This window comes from Brienomyrus brachyistius, chromosome 1 (genome assembly GCF_023856365.1).
Source record: "Brienomyrus brachyistius isolate T26 chromosome 1, BBRACH_0.4, whole genome shotgun sequence".
NCBI lineage: Eukaryota > Metazoa > Chordata > Actinopteri > Osteoglossiformes > Mormyridae > Brienomyrus > Brienomyrus brachyistius.
This window is the reverse complement of record NC_064533.1, coordinates 15,676,052-15,690,989: the sequence shown is the minus strand read 5'-3', so window position 1 is coordinate 15,690,989 and position 14,938 is coordinate 15,676,052. Positions and strand designations below refer to the sequence as shown.

Sequence of the window (14,938 nt, the reverse complement as noted above, 5' to 3'; positions counted from 1 at the left end):
CTGGCCCACCCGTACCTCCATGACCTGTCCACAGACACTGTAACGCGCTGCCCTATCTGATTGTCAGACTGCGACCGCCTAGTACTAAACCTCTAATTAGGATCTGTTTATCCCTCTGTGCCAGTATTAAAGGCATCAGTTCTCCTGGGTGATATATTATGGTCTGCCAGTACTCACACGGTACGAGCACACACCAGTACCATGACAATAACAGTAAGCAAGGTTTGAGCCTGATTGAGTCTGATTTATGGTACAAAGTCAGTGTCTTACTAGAGATTGAGTAGGGGCTGTTTTACACAACCGTGATCACAAGCAAGCATTGTCAAAGCTCACTCTGGCTGTCAGTGATCATGCAGGTCAGTGCCTGATCCAACAGGCGTGTACCTCATACTCCACCTGCAGTCCCTACTCGCTAGTTACGTGTGTGAGCAGCGCGGGGCTGTGTGTGAGGGACTGTGTTTCCAGGAAGGATGGGAGGCACCGTCACCATCAAAGATGGACAGAGGATGACAGCGGCAGCCGTGAAATGACCTCTTAGCGTAGGGCGGCCCATTAATGCTTTTGTTAAATGTCTGCACTGTGAGTGTACTGTGCCATGAGGTCACATGACAGATGTCCATACGTGTTCATGCATCACAGGGGAACTGACTTGTGACCTCTAATCTTGCCTGAGGCAGAGCTGGGCCCAGCTAACGAGTCCTGCCCTTTGGTGACCAAAAGCCAGACATTCGGAAAAGAAGCAGGAAGGAAACACTCACACCTGTACTGCTGATGGGGTCCATCCCACCCCCCCACCCCCACATCACCAAGGTTCAACACCCAATTTAGGCTACGCTTTCTTGCTTTCTTTCTTGCATTTATAATAGTGAAGCTAAATTCTAGAAGTAAGAATAAAAGAAGTTACATGCTAATATATAATAGTATATAAAGCACTGTGTTTGAAAATTTCCAGTCATGTTTAGGATCTTTTTGAAAGGTGAATTTCAGTAATAATTCACATACCACTCAGCCCTACATAGATTAAGGCTGGGCAATATAGCAAAACATTCTTTCACAATGTTTTTCATATCAGATGGTATCAATATTTATCACAATATTATTTCGTTATTTCAAGGTGCTATTTTCCGGAGCCTATCCTGGAAGCAATGGGCACGAGGCAGGGATCAACCCAGGATGGGGGGCCAGCCCATCGCAGGGCACATTCACACACCATTCACTCACACATGCACACCTACGGGCAATTTAGTAACTCCAATTAGCCTCAGCATGTTTTTGGACTGTGGGGGGAAACTGGAGAACCCGGAGGAAACCCCACGACGACATGGGGAGAACATGCAAACTTCGCACACATGTGACCCAGGCGGAGACTCGAACCCGGGTCCCAGAGGTGTGAGGCAACAGTGCTAAGCACTGCACCACCATGCCGCCACGGAGTTGCTACCAAAAAGTGAAATTGTGTCCGGTTTTGAGCCAATACGGGATGTTATTTGTTCCACTTTTCTTCAGATTTAAAATGGAATCCCTAGTTGTGTCTCTGACTGTAAACACTTGCGTTCTGTATGTTCTGCTGGATGCCAATGCTTCAGGTGGTGAAATACGTTGGCAGTATTTCCAGTTTTAGTTGGCACGAGTTTTTGGGGGAGTTTACAGTACATGACACTAGCCTGTTGCATGTCAGACTTTACATTGCCAGACTACCTCCACACCACCTCGTCTTGTTACCCTGTTTATTCACAGTATCCCTGTTTTCAAAGATGACACGCTGCTGGGTTGCCACTTTTCCCCTTGACACTGAGGTTTCTCTAAGGGAGCATATAAACAGAGGGATAAACAGATATAAGAACATATAATTGGCTACAATTGCATGCGTTTTTGTGATATGATAGGCTGATGTGTGCTGTCAATCAGTCTTCCTTATTGACAGCTTATTGACAACTTTTTCTCAATTTCTTATCTTTTAGATGTTATATTATGGTCCGTGATCCTGCTTAGGAGAAGCAGCTGTAGTATCTATATTGTTGATATTGCCCAGCCCTAAAGATCTATTACACATTACAGATCCCCTACCCCAAAGGGCTATTGCACATTACAGATCCCCTACCCCAAAGGGCTATTACACATTACAGATCCCCTACCCCAAAGCGCTATTACACATTACAGATCCCCTACCCTAAAGGGCTATTACACATTACAGATCCCCTACCCCAAAGGGCTATTACACATTACAGATCCCCTACCCTAAAGGGCTATTACACATTACAGATCCCCTACCCCAAAGGGCTATTACACATTACAGATCCCCTACCCCAAAGGGCTATTACACATTACATAGTATATAGCGGGTCTCAAAAACCCCCACAGACCCTGTCCCGGCCCCTAACTACCTCCCTACCTCCTGTGCTGTCAGCATTGCCCTGACTTATACCCCCCCCCCCACCCTTTTGTACCCAAGGACCTGGATCTTGTTTTTCCTAAGCAATGGGCCACCCCCAGCCTCCACCAATCCTACCCCACAACTGGAACCGTTCAGCACCACGACATTCCCAATCCCAGAGTCAGTGCAAATGGCTAGGGGTGAGATTGGGGGGGGGATTGCAGTTTAGAATATATTTGAGATTTATTCAGGCCACCCTGTTCCGTAAACATATGTGATGGGGAGACACTGATGGCAAGTGCTGGGAATCCTTCTGTGGGAGCCCAAAAAAATGCAGAGAGGATGACGAATGACTCATTTTCTTGTGAGGAGGGGAAGCGTGCAACCGGGAATGCACGGCACCCCTCCCCCGCCGACGGCCTGGCCTTCCCATTCAGGTACCGCACAGGCCGCTGCGCCTTTGAAGTGGCTGTTTGAGATGTTTCCAGTGTGACATAACCCCCCCGACGGAGGCCCCAGAGAATGACCCACCGCCTTGGCCGGCCCGCACCGCGGCTGCAGAATGTTCTAGCGATTGTCATGCCACATATTTCTATCCCCCCACCCCCCACCCGCCCTGGAGCAGCGCATGCCATATGGGAATCTCTGCCAGATTCCTAACTATGATATTATGGGAGATTTCTGCTGCAGACTGTCCACGGCATTGGGATACGGCTCAGAAAAGTCTGAGCACAGAAAAGACCCTTTAATGCTCTGCGTTAATCAACCCTGCAGCACGAGCATCGTCCATGGCAGAAAGACACAGGAAAAATCTAATTAAGCACTAATAATCACACCTCAAGGACAGAAGCTGGACTGACAGCAGTCTAGGGCAACCTGCTTAAGTGATCTGGCTGAAGCTGGAGTAATTACCTTCTCAGCTGCTATTTACAAGACGTGATACACATTTAGATATTGTGCACCTTATACGCTTCTAAATACAAATACGATGCAGTGTAGTTCAGTTGTAGTTAATCCATACACTCTGTACAGTTGTCTTTCCTTTTCTAATCAAGTCACATTCACAGAACATTGATTTGTTCACTGTGCAATAGTATTAATTTCTGAACTGTTATTATGGAATTCTGTGCAATACTTTCCCTGACATTCCTTGCACTGTTACTGTTTATTGTTGACTATTATTTATTGTCTTTTTACTATCTAAATGTATGCATTCATGTACTGTAAACCCACAATTTCCTTCAGCATTAATAAAGTATCTATCTATCTATCTATCTATCTATCTATCTGTCTATCTATCTATCTATCTATCTATCTATCTATCTATCTATCTATCTAGTCAAGCATCTGCAATCTCAAAAATCATATTCAGAGGGAAGAGGTATCAGACTCGGGGGACCCACACGAACACGACGTGCAGAATCCATGAAGGGGACAGGAAACGAGGCTCGGGGAGAGCGCCCACCCCATTTGGACGCCGGTTTTGCCGGCCGACCAGGGAGGGATTCAGCTGAGACTTTTATGGCCAGTTGCATTCGTAATGACGCAGCCCTTAAAGACTGGGGCCGTGTGACGAGGAAGCTGCTTGTCAGGGAGGAACGGGGGTGACCGGCTTTGACGTTCCCCGCCTTCCAGGTCCCAGTCCTGGCCAGGGTGGCAGGTCAAGAGCCCCTGAGCGTAACCCTAACCCTAAACCCTAAACCTCCCCACCCTGCAGCCCCTGGTTTGCAAACAGATCAAGGAAATGTCTTATTCATCAGAATTATCATGCACTGTGCAAACGGCTTTCTTCCTTCTTCTCTAATCCCATTAAAAGGAGATTGACGGCGCCTTCTTCTGACAAACCCCAATCTTCCAGGTTTATTCTTCTCCGTTACTGTTCCGTCATTCGTACTTCGCTTTGTGGCATCTCCCCCCACTATCGGCTGCTCTCCTTCCTGTCCGGGGAAGGCTAACATCCACTTCAGATCCCAGTGTGAAAATAACTGCCAGCACTTTCACTCGAGAAGGTATTTTGCTTAAGGAAGGACTCCACCTCTCATCTCCGTGGAGGGAAATCGGTCAATGGTAGATAAACAGACCGACTGTCCTATGGGAATAGCGCTTTCTTAGCACTATCAAGGCTTCACAGTCTCTAAAAAGTTTGCTTGTAATTCTTTTTTTTATTTCTGAGCTCCGAAAAGTGGTATCTATCGAACCGAGTGTGCGGCCTTCACTGGAACTCGTGGAAAATAAAAAAATATCTCCACCATTTCGCTTTTTCACTCAGTTGCCATCATTGTCAGACAACAGATACCCTTGTTCTCTCCTATTAATCTTCCTGGAAGCTGTTGCTGGTTCTGTTACTCACCCCACTGTCATTCACTGAAAAACGTACCTTAAAGACGTACCGCCAAATACCCACCGTTTACTTTGCTTACCCTTTCTCCATCGTCGCCTGCGGTCGAACGCGGAACCATAAACGAGTCTCCTCTTCCCGTAATGTTGCCCTGCCCTGTCGACACGCGGACGGTAACAGGCAGAATCTCCCCACGTTGTGTCATTCTTGAGTCAGGCTGGCCGTGATTCAGAGTACAAGTCCGTACAGGTTGGTGGATTTGTGGTGAATGCTACCGTTGGTTCTAATAAACAGTAACGAATGCAGAGCTGAAGATATAACTTTGTGCTGACTTCAGTAAAGGCTTTTTGTCACGCTTGGCACAGGCATGCATGCAAAACGAAACATCAGCGACAGACTTAAAGGTCGGCGGAGCTGAGTCATTTACGGGACACCGGTACAAGGACGTCCACTTTTCTTGGTGGTGAGAGGCCAGTTTCAGGTCCCTTCATACCATATATCGTTCTCCTGATACATTTGCACCACCCCCCCCCCCCCCAGGTCCACCAGCGGACTCCTGCTGCATGCGTGTGGTCTTGTCCGGGCTGGTTCGCTTGTGGTCTGCAGCACACCCAGATTTCGCTTGAAAATGCAATTACACGCCCCCTCCTATACTGTGCCTCTACCATTACACGTCAGTATCTGGGATGTCTGTGCAGGACGCAAACTGTAAACCCACATCGCTAACTGACATGGCTGTTTTACACTAGGTTATGCCTTTCTCAGTCCGGTCCTTTTTTGCTCCCTCTCGGCTCCCTACCAGACAGTCCACATGGACCTGCTTGAGAAACACTACCCTTTGCTAACCATCCAACTGAGGCGTCAGTATGCAACAAACATGTGGCCAAAAGGCAGATCTCACACACTTCATGGGAGCAGAATCACACAGGTTCCAGACCATTTGAGGCTGATTACTGCTTTTGGGTAACAACCTCCCAGTTATGCTTCCACGTATGAATGTATGTTTAAGGGTGCGTTAGGGGAATGGATACCCTGGTAGATTCAGAGGGCACGGAATTTCCAGTTAAGGCCCAGGGTGTGGCACACGACAGAGGAGAAAAAAAAACTCAAGGAGACAACAGACCACAGAGGTCACATACGCTATACATTTATTGTGCTGAACAATGCTGTGATAGGACAAGATGTTCGTAACAAGCAAGCGATTGAAAGCATAATCAAAGACCACATGTCTAGGTGAACAGCATGAAGCCAAAAGGAGTTAGAAAGCACTGGTCTGGGTCAGATGGAGGAGGGTGAGTACAGAGCAAGAAACAGTGATTCGGCTTTTCTAGAACTCTCTCCTGCTAATTTAACTACAAAACATTGCATTCATGTCAGAAAAATATTGTCCAGTCTTAGCTAACAATGGCCAAGCCAAGAACCGGGGAGAAATGCCTAGAATCTCCCTATAAACTCGCTGTGTGGGTGATATTACACATATATACTCTCCCTGTTCGTCCAGCCTTTAGTGTTATTACAGTTATACTGATTGAAAATGAGGTAACAGTAGGCCTTTGCAGAGGTAGTAATGTGTATTTGATTGTACTAGAACACATCGGAAAATACAAGGTCGACGACATTACGACTCCCAGAGCGTCCGACAGTGGCGTCCCTAGATATTCATTCAAGCCATCAATGAGGTAAAAAAAAATCTTTAAATCAATCTTTTTGTTTTAAACTCAAGTACAGGTTTAAGAGACATAAAAGCTGCCGACCTGTAATGGGAACGCTGTTACCTCAACGATGTCAGTCTTGTGCATCATAGGATCGAAAGCAAGCATCTGCATAAGCAAGTTTCTGTTGCAGCCCTGGGGGGGGGGGGGGGGGGGGGGGCTGGCAAGCCATGGAAAGCTTAGCTTTGAGAGCCCAGACATGCCTTCATCTCTGAGCGCAAGGCTTTGCCAATGCTAACGTGCCGGCCATTTAGCTAGCCGCCTTTAGCTTTTGTGGTAAAAACATAGTTTCCCGGTCGTGATCACAGTACAGAAGGTAAAAAAAAATCCTGAACCAGGCCCACTGTAAGGTTACGGGCCGGTCCGAGGACCTCCGTCGGCTTTGGTCAGGTGTGTTGCGTCTGCTGGACGCAGGTGCGGCTAAACGCTTTCGCAGCATAGCCACGCAATTGAGGAGGACGTGCTGGTGGTTCATGTCCATGTCAGGCACTACCGCTCCCTGCTGGTAACATTAACAGTTCAGAGGTTTATTGAGTAGGCATCGACATGCGCACTGCATGATTAGCTAGTATGATGCGAATGAGATACAACGCCCCCCTAGAGGGCTACACTAACAAACGAAGGATAAGAACACACTCCCACACACGCCAAACGTATGTACGCAATTAATGGTGACGTTAAAAAGGTCGGATTTGGTCGGTGTGGCCGTCGAGTGGGCCATCCAGACTATAAACGACACGGGAGCTATCAGACGTGTTGTAATGGACATGGCCTACAAAGGAAGAAGCTGTGAAGTCACACTGAAGTAAATGCAGTGACATTTAGAGTCTGTGGGAGCGTCGTTCTCGAGAGTTAACATTTAGAGAGAGCCTGTGTTTGGCTGGCAGGAAATGGAATCAGTTACTATGTAAAAAGCATTTCAAAATACAACTGGTTGAACCATATAACATATAAGAATCACATTTGTGTAAAATACACAGAATCACTAATCAAGTATATTTCAATATCTACTAATTTTTTATAACATATTCATGAATGTAATATACAAAATCAAAAATATCTTTTCCAAAACCTGCAAAGTTTCAAGTTTCTTTGAAGGTCAATTCTTCTCCACCATGAATTAAAATGTTTTATACGTTTTCTGTTACAAAAATACTTTGAATAGGGTTTATCTGCAGTCCTAAAAATATTTTTTTTGTTGTTTTAATACAACAGTATGAAAAGTAATGATGAAATTATAAAGGCAGGTTCATTCCGTTTCAAGACTGGAGGTAGGTCTTTGACGACGATTTTTAGTCCATTTTAAAACAGCTTGTTTTGAGGTACTAAAGCTGACAGTAAATAATTATGAAAACAAAACAAAAGTTAAAATTATACCATGTAGGGTCATACAAGCATTGATCCTTAAGATAATAGAGTAAATCAGTACAAAAATATATTCAAGTTAACAATATGTCATACACAGGTCTTAGTCTGCAGAATGGAAGGCAAGGTCATGGTTAATTCGGTTCGGTAAAGTGATGCTAACGCACTGGAAGTTAATAGTAAAAACACGATAAACAGTTACTTGTTCTCTTAGCTGCTCACGAGACACACACGTATAAACAGTCCTCAGATTTCAGTAATCGGTTCGCCTCACAGCCCACAGTATTCTCGAGCCATGGGCGCCATCGCTGAGCTGACCCGCTGCTCGCAGGAATCAGAGGTAGCTTGTAATGGTGAGGACGTATTGCATCAGCTGTAGAAAGTGCCGGTGGAACTTAGGCCTGTTTCAAACACAGTGGGTTTTGCATTGCTGGCGAAATGGTCTGAGGCGAGGTGTCCTATGTCTGTTTTTTTTTTTTTTTTTTTGCAAATTTAGGTGTTAAGTGTGTCCTGAGGTAAAGTGTAGTTTGTTCTTGTAAGAATGAAGTGAATCGCTATTCCCTTTACCCAACAGTAGTGTTCTCTTTATAGCTGCTTTCCCGTACATTGCTTGGCTGTGCTTTTCTCATCCACCAAAGACACGCAGCGACCAGAGGGACCGGAAAACGGTCCCCATGCAACGCCGTTCCACCCATCGCTGTTATCATGTGACTTCCACAGAGCGACTCAGCTTTCAAAGGTAAAGGTGAAACACGCCACCTGAGTGAGAAGGGGGCTTAAATCTGCCAATCATGTGACCTGCTGCCCTTTCCATAAGGGTTCAGAGCCCAACAGAAGCTGACTTACAGCTGGGGTCTCTCATTTGGGATCTGATAACAACACCACCCACTCTGTGATTTCTTTTAAATAGATAACTCATGTATATCGCAACAGGTAAATTCAGTTATGTTCGAGGCCCATCTGTATTTCACCTAGATAATTTTACCCTTTTAGGTACTTAGAAAAAAGATATGAAACCTGGTAGCTGCTGTGTCTTTGATGGCTGGACGCTGGAAGTCAGTCTGTCCAATCGCAGCTCGCGAGCAAACGGAGCAGGCCAATCGCTCGCTGGCAATGGGGCGTGGCAGCCTGATGCGGCACCCTCTGTGCCTACAGCAGTTTGGGCGCATCGCTAAGCAAAGGTGGAGGCCTGCTTGTTCTCACCTTAGCGGTTGATGTTCTGAGGTTATATGTGTGTGTTTTTCCCAGATTACAAAAAACAATACATTGAAACTTAAAAATGGAAAAAAAAGAAATAATGATAAAATAAAAGTGGAAAGACCAAAAAAAAAAAAAAGTTGAAAAGGGGAGTGGTAAAGGCAGTGTCTTTTTCCTTATGAAAGACCACACAGTTGAATGAGGTAGAAGTAAATTGCCCTGGTCAGTTAATCTTCCTCCTCTGGTGATTCTTCACCCTGTTCCTCTTCTTCCTGCCAGATAAAAGGGGGGGGGGTCATTTCATTGTTTTAGAATAACTGTCCCCTCACTGACAATGCCTTTGTACGTGAAACTGATTAGTTGCCATTATTGACAACACAGCAAACAAAAATGAAATATGTTGTAAGGAAAAGTAGAATAGATGCCTTCGTGTTCCTGGTTGATCATTTGAATACATGCAGGGTTATCAAATTACGATCATAGGGAAAGTGAGGGAGAGAATGGAGGTTCCTGTCGGCACCACTAGGGTGATGAGGAAGTAACTGCATTTACAGCGGCTGGAGAAGGCCAGTGGCCAGACTGATTTACCACTTGCTCTCGTGGGAAGTCTCTGCCCTGTCCTGTCCTGTCCCGCCCCTGCCTCAGGATCCTCACACTCCAGGAGGTCACTCTTTATATGCAAATTCACTCACAACACCTACACACAGCACCTTGGTGGGGAGGGCCTTTTGGGGTATAAAGGGGGGTGAAGAACTGTCCATAATTTGTATCTGAGCTGCCTTTCAGTACCCGGTGTGTGTCTACACTGTATTACATTATATTATTTTGCTGTTCAATAAACCATTGTTTTGCTGAAATAAGACTCTGCTAGTGGATTCCTTACAATGTCCCCTGTATTTAACTTACATGTTACATCGTGCCATAGCAGTGAGCAGCTAATTTAGCACCCGGAGCTTGGTGGCGCTACCTTGCTCGGGGTACCTCAGTGGTACATTGCTGGTTGGGGATTTGAACCAGAAACCTTTCAATTACAAATACATTTGTCTAAGCGTTAGGCCGCCATCACGAGCGCACAGCATTGCTGTGTCGTCTTATAGCTGCTATCAAATGCCTGTGGATTGAATTCTGCTCCCTGTTTAGCCCGATCTGTAGGAATCTGCCTGCATCTCCATGTTCCAGTGAGAAGCGTGGCCATCTCAGAAGGGGGGGTCACAAGACCGACAGGATGGTGCACGTTTGGTTCACCTGTTCATGCTATAAACACATGCTTTTTTGCTTACACCCACCCTCAGCAAACCTGCACTGAGCCCCCATGCTCTGCCCAAGACTTCTGTCCCAGTTTGTTTTGATTCATTTTTACTTTCCGTCAAACTTTCTATTTTTAGCCCCATTTAAGCCCTATAACCACTTCCCAAAATCTTTACATCCCAATGCCTCTGTCAGATGGCACTCGGTTGCCTAACCATGAATTCATTTCACTTTATATCGTGAGAAGCCTGTGCATTTCTGGAGAACTATGCAACGAACAAGCCAAGAACTGTTCTGCTGATTTACGTTGATGGATTAAGACAACACGGAGAAATCTAACAGGGAAATTTAGCAGCGATAAATCAGTCGCCTTTCAGGGGTAAGAACTTCAGATGCTCGTGAGTTATTGTTAGATGTCATAATGTTAGATTATCATCATTCATGTACTTCAGGCAAAGAGCCGAATGCCTGTGTCGCATACAGTAATCAGAGGACACATGCGGTAAGGGGCCGTAGGCCGTCAGGAGAGCTACTGTGAGCTCCCCGGCGATGGCCACCGGCAGGAAGAGAAAAACAAAAAGGAATCCGCTCCTCAAAATGAAAAAGACTTCATTTTCCACATGGCTTCATTTTATTCAGGGAGGCTAACTGACAAAATTTATAACCCTCTTGCTTTTCCAGGCTGCCCGAAGCTTGTCTGCATTATATAGCCAAACCTCCGTTCATTAGTGTGGCAGACACTTCAGCTGTGAAGAGCGGGCTAAACGTTACCATGTGTGACATGGGCAAGTGGGAGCAGGGAGGCTGGGGGAGTAAGAACGCTTTAATCATGGGGGGGGGGCTGGTTACCTCCCCTCAGCCTGACCCCTCCCCTTTGAAAAGGTTTTCCATCAACTCACAGGAAGCCCTAAAAACAAGTGCTGGGGCCAAACCGTGGAAAAGTCCTGTGCTGATTTGGATGGGCTGAACGGCTGCATTAATGAAGTTGGCCCTCACACAGACCTCACAGGATCCCCCACCCGCCCCAGGGCTGGGGTCTCAGGGGGGTCACGGGCTTTCCAGGCATTTTCAGGGCGAAGATTCGGCCCTCTGAGGCAGGACGGATGGAGTCTGTGGAGAGGCAGAATCCTGCTGTCTGTATGACACTCCGTCCCCCTGCCGGCGTTGCAGGCGGACACACCACTTTCACTTCCTGTCCCATATTATGAAGCAGCAGGGTGGCTCAGCCGTAAATCTGCCCGTCTGAGCGAAGCAGGCATCCCTCATGGGGGTGATGGGACACTGTGGTGAGCGGAGATGCAGGAGAGCAGTCGGTGCACTCCCACACTCAATGCCGGGGGGGAGGTGGCCGCAAAATATCCTCTATGGCACTATAGCACACTGCTCTTCTGGAGCACCTTTCCCAGCGACTTTGAAGTTAACATGGGGGGGGGCACAAGCAGTAATGAGCGGCAGAGCCGATCTCATTAGGGCCCCGAGGCTTTTGGAGAGGCCCGGCTGCTGCTTCCGGGTCAAACAGCCCTCCCACAATCCCCCAGTCTTCACCCAACACGAAGAGAAAGGTTAGGATGGAAGGCAATTGGGGAAGGGGGGCAGCCCGAGTCCATCAAAGCAAGGGCGCTTAGGGGACACTTTATAGAAAAGGCCCCCCCACTCGACCAACCCATCATCACCCTCCCAGGTCTGAGAGTGGTCAGCTGCTCACAGCCTCCACTGTCACCGCCCCCTATTCCCGCCCCGCTGCACAAAAGCAGCAATGAGGCCGCAGTTATGCATTCACACCGAAACAATCTGCACTGCTGAACAGGGGGACGCGCAGGAATTCCTGCCACCCTGTCCCCCAGGGCCCGCCCCCTGGGGCCCCACTCCGCACTGCCCCCTACTTCCAACCATTTATAAGGCTTCTAATTACCAGGCTTAGTCATATTAATGTCTCCATACATTAGCCAGGCTATAGATGTGACTACAGTAAAAGTACATTTTCTTAGTATAGAAAATACAGTAATAAGCTCATTTTCACTCCCTGGTTTTGAAAACAGAATTCAAACAAGATACAGAAAACACACAGCCCTTAAATATGACACTAAATCGGGTTAATTATGCAGACATTTTTGAGGGATCCACATCATACAGGACGTTGCCACTTCTGCCTCTTCTGGATAACTCAGCCCTCAGATCACAAAGGACTTGGAGCTTTGCTCCCATTGTTAGCGCTTGCTTGTGCAGCCAATGATAGACATCTTATAGTTGCTGCTATTAGCACTGCTGCTGTTACTGCTGTTAGAGCTATAACTGCTGCCACTGTTAGAGCTGGAAGTGCTGCCGCTATTAGCGCTGCTACACCCGTTAGTGCTGCCGCTGTTAGCGCTGCTACACCCGTTAGTGCTGCCGCTGTTAGCGCTGCTACACCCGTTAGTGCTGTTGCTGTTAGCACTGTTACACCCGTTAGTGCTGCCACTGTTAGCACTGCTACACCCGTTAGTGCTGCCGCTGTTAGCACTGCTACACCCGTTAGTGCTGCCGCTGTTAGCACTGCTACACCCGTTAGTGCTGCCGCTGTTAGCACTGTTACACCCGTTAGTGCTGTTGCTGTTAGCACTGTTACACCCGTTAGTGCTGCCGCTGTTAGCACTGGTACAGCCGTTAGTGCTGCCGCTGTTAGCACTGTTACACCCGTTAGTGCTGCCGCTGTTAGCACTGATACAGCCATTAGTGCTGTTGCTGTTAGCACTGGTACACCCGTTAGTGCTGCCGCTGTTGGCACTGGTACACCCGTTAGTGCTGCCGCTGTTAGCACTGTTACACCCGTTAGTGCTGCCGCTGTTAGCACTGTTACAGCCGTTAGTGCTGCCGCTGTTAGCACTGTTACAGCCGTTAGTGCTGCCGCTGTTAGCACTGTTACACCCGTTAGTGCTGCCGCTGTTAGCACTGTTACACCCGTTAGTGCTGTTGCTGTTAGCACTGATACACCCGTTAGCGCTGCCGCTGTTAGCACTGTTACGGCCATTAGCGCTGCCGCTGTTAGCACTGTTACACCCGTTAGCGCTGCCGCTGTTAGCACTGTTACACCCGTTAGTGCTGCCGCTGTTAGCACTGTTACACCCGTTAGTGCTGTTGCTGTTAGCACTGATACACCCGTTAGCGCTGCCGCTGTTAGCACTGTTACGGCCATTAGCGCTGCCGCTGTTAGCACTGTTAGGGCCGTTAGTGCTGCCGCTGTTAGCACTGATACAGCTGTTAGTGCTGTTGCTGTTAGCACTGTTACGGCCGTTAGCGCTGCCGCTGTTAGCACTGTTACGGCCATTAGCGCTGCCGCTGTTAGCACTGTTAGGGCCGTTAGTGCTGCCGCTGTTAGCACTGATACAGCTGTTAGTGCTGTTGCTGTTAGCACTGTTACGGCCGTTAGTGCTGCCGCTGTTGTACGTGCTGCTGCTAGCTCTGTTGAAGCTAGGGTCGCCACCTTCAATGTGAAGAAATAAGGGATGCCCACCCCCCACTTTCCCTTGAGGATGATGCTATAATATTTGGGGAAACCGATACCTACAGCTTCCAAGTTAGCTCTGTCAGAACTCCTGCCATTGCGCTATTATAATTATTGCTGTTACCACTGTTGAAGCTGCCGCTGTAAGCGCTGTTAGGGCTGCTGCTCTTAGCACTGTTATTATGGCTGCCACTGTTAGCGCTGTTATTACAGCTGCCGCTGTTAGCTCTGTCATTAGAGCTACAGCTGTTAGTGCTGTTAGGACTGCCGCTGATAGCGCTGTTATTAGGCTTGTTGCTGCAACGCTGTTAGAGTTGATGCTGGTAGAGCAGTTAGGGCTACCACTGTCAGCTGAAGCTCTGTGTACACAAGCATTGTCAGCTAATGACAGTTTTTTCCCATGCTTTGAAAAAAAACCCTACAGCCTTCTCTGGTCGTTTTCCTCTGGAAAACTTATGGGAAGAAGGCAGGGGAAAGTTGTACACCTAGGAAATCCTACCCCAGGTATTGCATGGAAAGGTTATTCCCAGATTGTGCCTTTTAAAGGAATCAACCTCGTTTGAGACAGATGGGAAAATACAGCAACACAGCATAAAAGTAAGTAAATGTAACCTGCGAAATGGATTTGAGCAGAGCGAGAATACGACTCGGTCTGCGGTATGGTATAGCCATCTCTGGAGGTATTCTGAAGGAAGCAGATGGAAGAGGCCGAGGTGTCTCCCAGAGCCAGCTAAGATTTACATTATCCTTGATGAGCGTCCATGCAGGTCCCGTATCTACATGATTCATCGCTGTCTCCTTGGCCTCGTCTGCTTCAGCAAGCACATGTGTGCTTGGATCCCTGGCCTGGGTGTCCCACATTGGCCCTCCCTCTGCCTGCCAGGATACCCATCCGTCCACCTCACAGAGCTTTTCTTCAACACTTCCTACCAGTCACCATCCCACTCCCTTTACATCATCAATGCACCTCATTACGCTTGAACTGGAAACTACTCTTTAGTGCTGCTTTCGGAATGTGCTATTTTCCACAAAGTGATAGGCCTGCAAACAGCAGATGAGTGGTAATTAGGAGACACTTGTGTTTACATAAGCAGTGACTGGTCCATGGGTATGACTAAAGGCGTTTTCCCACCGAAGTTCAGGAACCTAGTTCCTGGTTCCGAGTTCCTTTTGCAATTCTTGGCCACTCCCATGTGTCACTTTCCCACCGTACAACAGGAACT

General features: G+C 47.5%; 1 protein-coding gene across 1 annotated transcript in view; it reads right to left on the bottom strand.

Annotated features, from left to right (window-relative positions):
* Positions 1-8,250: 8,250 nt before the first annotated feature.
* Positions 8,251-14,938, bottom strand: part of hmga2 (high mobility group AT-hook 2) — a 34,865-nt gene continuing 28,177 nt past the window's right edge. The window contains exon 5 of the mRNA XM_048979501.1: positions 8,251-9,258. Coding sequence (XP_048835458.1) covers positions 9,214-9,258 — 45 coding nt within the window. The 3' untranslated portion in view covers positions 8,251-9,213. The remainder of the gene's footprint in view (positions 9,259-14,938) is intronic.